The 3,456-nt window shown below is 68.1% G+C and overlaps 1 protein-coding gene across 1 annotated transcript; it reads right to left on the bottom strand.

Annotated features, from left to right (window-relative positions):
* Positions 1–502: 502 nt before the first annotated feature.
* SP9 (Sp9 transcription factor) lies at positions 503–2,645 on the bottom strand. The gene is made up of 2 exons (XM_037398383.1): positions 2,625–2,645; positions 503–1,855 (listed from the first exon to the last, which is right to left on the bottom strand). The coding sequence occupies exons 1-2, from the start codon at positions 2,643–2,645 to the stop codon at positions 503–505; spliced, it is 1,374 nt and encodes a 457-aa protein (XP_037254280.1).
* Positions 2,646–3,456: the final 811 nt, after the last annotated feature.

Below are 3,456 nucleotides of genomic sequence, written 5' to 3'. Positions count from 1 at the left end.
AAACAAAAAAACAAAACAAAACCCCCAAAGTCTCCCTGAATTTCAGGAATTCACCAATAAAAAAAAAGTAAAGTAAATCCCCAAACCCCCTATCAGATCAACATTTACAGGAAAAATAAGCGAACACGATCTGTTTTTTTTTCTTTTTTCTTTTTTGAACCCTATTTATACAGATGTTTATGAGATACAGAGGAACCGCCTCGGACTTGCAGTTTGATTTCTCACCTTCAGCCTCTCTTAGGATGCTTTCCTTCCAACAGAAAGAGAAGAGAAAAAGGAAACGGAAGAAAGTGTCACTCGGTACCTACTGGCCGCCGGGCGGGACGGAGCGGGGGTGGGGGGTGGGGGGGGGCGCGCCTCTCCGGCCCCGCCGCCCGCCCGCTGCCCCAGGCCCCGGGCCCCGGCAGGGCGGCTGGCGTCCCTCCGGCCGGCGCGGGGCAGAGTCCGGGCGGCTCCCCGGGGGCTCCCCCGGCGGCTCCGCGGGGGCTGCCCGGCGCTGCCCCTAGGAGTCGCCGGGCCCCGCGGTAGGTTCCTTGCCCGGTCCGCGGGCGGCGGCGCCCACCCCCTCGTGCAGGATGAGGTCGGGGGACTCGGAGCGCGGCGTCTCCAGGTTGCTGGCGTCCGTGTCGCTGTCGCTGCCCTTTTTGCCCCCGCCGCCCCCGTTGTGCGTTTTGATGTGTTTGCTCAGGTGGTCGCTGCGCATGAAGCGCTTGTTGCAGACGGGGCAGGCGAAGCGCTTCTCGCCCGTGTGAGTCCGCAGGTGCCGCTGCAGCTCGTCGGAGCGGGTGAAGCGCTTGCCGCAGAAGAGCCAGTTGCAGACGAAGGGCCGCTCGCCCGTGTGCCAGCGCAGGTGCGCCTTCAGGTGCGAGGTCTTGCCGTACACCTTGCCGCAGCCGGGGATGTGGCAGCTGTGCAGCCCCTTGCGCCGCAGGCTGGCCCCCGCCGGCCCCAGCCGCTCGGCCTCCTGGCAGTTGGGGCAGTCGCAGGTGGCGCGGCCCGAGTAGCGGCGGGCGGAGCGGGCCGAGCCGCCCCCGGCGGCGGCGGCGGCGGCGCCCGAGATCATGGCGCTGGCCGCCGCCACCGCCGCGCTGGAGTCCGTGTAGGAGGGCAACACGGGCTTGAAGCCCTCCTGGGTGAGCAGGTGCTGGCTGGTGGAGAGCAGGTGCGAGGCGGCCGTGGAGCCCAGGCCGGTGGAGCTGAAGGCGGAGTGGGTGAGGGAGCTGAAGTCGGGGTTGTAGGTGCCCAGCTGGGAGTGCAGCGAGGCCTGGGGGGCGCCCGAGTGCAGCGAGCTCTGCAGCCCCCCCGCCGGGTTCTGCACCTCCAGCCAGGAGCCCGGGTTGGTGTGCACGTCCCACCAGGAGGAGGCCGCACCGTTGGCCACCTCGCCCGCCGAGAGCGTGGAGTGGAAGCCCGACTTGTACCAGGACTCGTAGGGGTGCGCCATGCCCACCCGCGGGTAGAGGCTCTCGGCCGCCGAGCTGTGCACTTTGGAGATGAAGGCCGACTGCCCGCCGGGCTCCTGCGGGGATACGCCCGCCGCCGCCGAGTTGGAGAAGAGGCCGCCGTAGTCGCTGCTGAAGGCCGACGAGGTGGGCGAGGTGGAGGCCAGGCAGAAGGCGCTGTTGGCGGTGCCCGTGCCGCTGGCCAGTCCGCTAGAGCCCCTGCTCGTGGCCACCGTGAAGCCCGAGAGGCTGGAGCCCAGGTTGCAGCTGGAGGTGGAGCGTTTCCAGGGGTGGAAGCCCCCCTTGGCGAAGGCGCTGGACTCGGGCAGGGTGGTCAGCGGGCTGGTGTTGCCGATCTTGTTGCAGGTGGCGGCCAGCATGGCCAGCGGAGTCGTTCCAAATCTCGGCTCTTCCTGCGGGAGAGACAAAGCCGGCCCGTCAGCCTCACCCCTGCCGCCTCGCCGGGCTCCCGCGGGGACGCGGCCGGAACGGCGGCGAGACGAGCGGCACCGCGGAAAAGTTTCCCCCTTATTCTGGAGGAAGGCTCCAGCCCTGCCGGTCGGCGCGTCTCGTTCTCCGCCGGGGACCGGTTTCGACCCCCGAGGGACTTACGTGAGAAGCGGATCCCGGCGGGCACGGGCAGACACGCGTGTTCCGAGGGGGCGGCCCGGGACGCCCCGCGCAGCGCCGGGCTGCTGGAGCCCGCCGCCGGCCACCGGCGGTCCCCTGGGAGCGAGACGCGGCGTCTCCTCGAGCCACCGAACGGGCGCGGCGGCGAAGGGAGGTGGCAGAAAGGCAAGCGGGGCGCGGAGCCTCCCGACCGGCGCCACTCGCCGAGCCGAGCCAGCAACAACCTTCGGAAATTTAGCGCGGCACTTAAGGGTTTGGAAACAAACGACAACGTAAACAAAAATCGGAAAACAAAAGCGAGCACGAGGGCCCGACTCCTCTCCGTCCGAGCGACTTCTCGGGCTAAAACTCTTTGCAAACGCCCCGATGGGAAACCCGCGGTGGGTCCCCGAGGCGGGCCGGGGTTACCTCCCGCCCGCGGGTCAGCGCGATTTGCACGAGGGGCAGCCGCGACGCGGCGGTGGCGGCAGCGACAGACAGCAGCAACAGTTCCTCCAGCGGGCAGCGAAGCCGCCGCCGGGAAGCCGCGGGCAGCGCGCGGTGCCGACTTACCCCGAGGATAGACGTAGCCATAGCACGTCCCTGGGCTGGGCGGAGGGGCGGAGGGGACGGCGCTCGGTGTGCGCCCCGCGCTGCCCGGCGGCACTAAGGACACTCCGGCGCGGCGGGGCTAAACTCTGCCTAAGTGCGGGCAGCGCCCGCTTTGAAGTACCGCTGGCGGCGGCGCTCGCCCAATGAGGGCGCGGGCGGAGCGGGCCGGAGCGGCCCGGCAGCCAATCAGGCTGCGCGGAGGTGCCGGCGCCGGGGCTCGGGGCGCGTGCCAGTCAGCGCGCGGGGAGAAAACTCCCCGCTCCGGACTGCGGCGACCGCGCCGCAATTAACTACAAGCCCCGGCTGCCCGCCGGGTTGCGACTCCCGCCGGCAGAAGGCGGGGGACGTGCGGCCCGGGTGACACTTGCCCCGGCACCGGCCGGCCGCGGGAGGACCGGGGAGAGCCGCAGAGGGCAGGAGCCGGGAGCGGGGCCAGCGTGGGCGGAGGGCCGGTGTCACGCCCGCCGCCGCCTGCGAATGGTGCAGGCGGTGTCAGAGCCCTGCTGCCCTACGGTCACCCGCCAGCCTCCTACCGGGTACCTGCGCCGCGCCTGCCTGTTCAACAGGCCCTTCTTCCTTCACAGGCCCTCGGGCAGCGGCTCCCCGTTCTGGATACAAATAACCTAACCGCGCCTCGTGACATTTTATGAAAACACGTTGATTTTTTTTGGTTCTGCTTTGCTAAATGCTAGATGTGGTCGCGCGCACAACGCATTCCTTACGTTCTTTGCTAAAGGAACGGAAGAGGTTTTTTAGTTACATACAAAGCGTCAAAAAAAAAAAAATATCCGAA

This window comes from Falco rusticolus, chromosome 8, assembly GCF_015220075.1.
Source record: "Falco rusticolus isolate bFalRus1 chromosome 8, bFalRus1.pri, whole genome shotgun sequence".
In the NCBI taxonomy this organism is placed as follows: Eukaryota; Metazoa; Chordata; class Aves; order Falconiformes; family Falconidae; genus Falco; species Falco rusticolus.
This window is presented reverse-complemented; position numbering and strand designations above follow the sequence as displayed.

Excerpts from the sequence above, each read along its gene's own strand:
- SP9 (XM_037398383.1), bottom strand. The coding sequence starts at position 2,645 with ATGGCTACGTCTATCCTCGGG. Across the intron at positions 1,856-2,624 it reads TGGCTACGTCTATCCTCGGG|GAAGAGCCGAGATTTGGAAC; the intron begins GTAAGTCGGCAC and ends TCTCTCCCGCAG.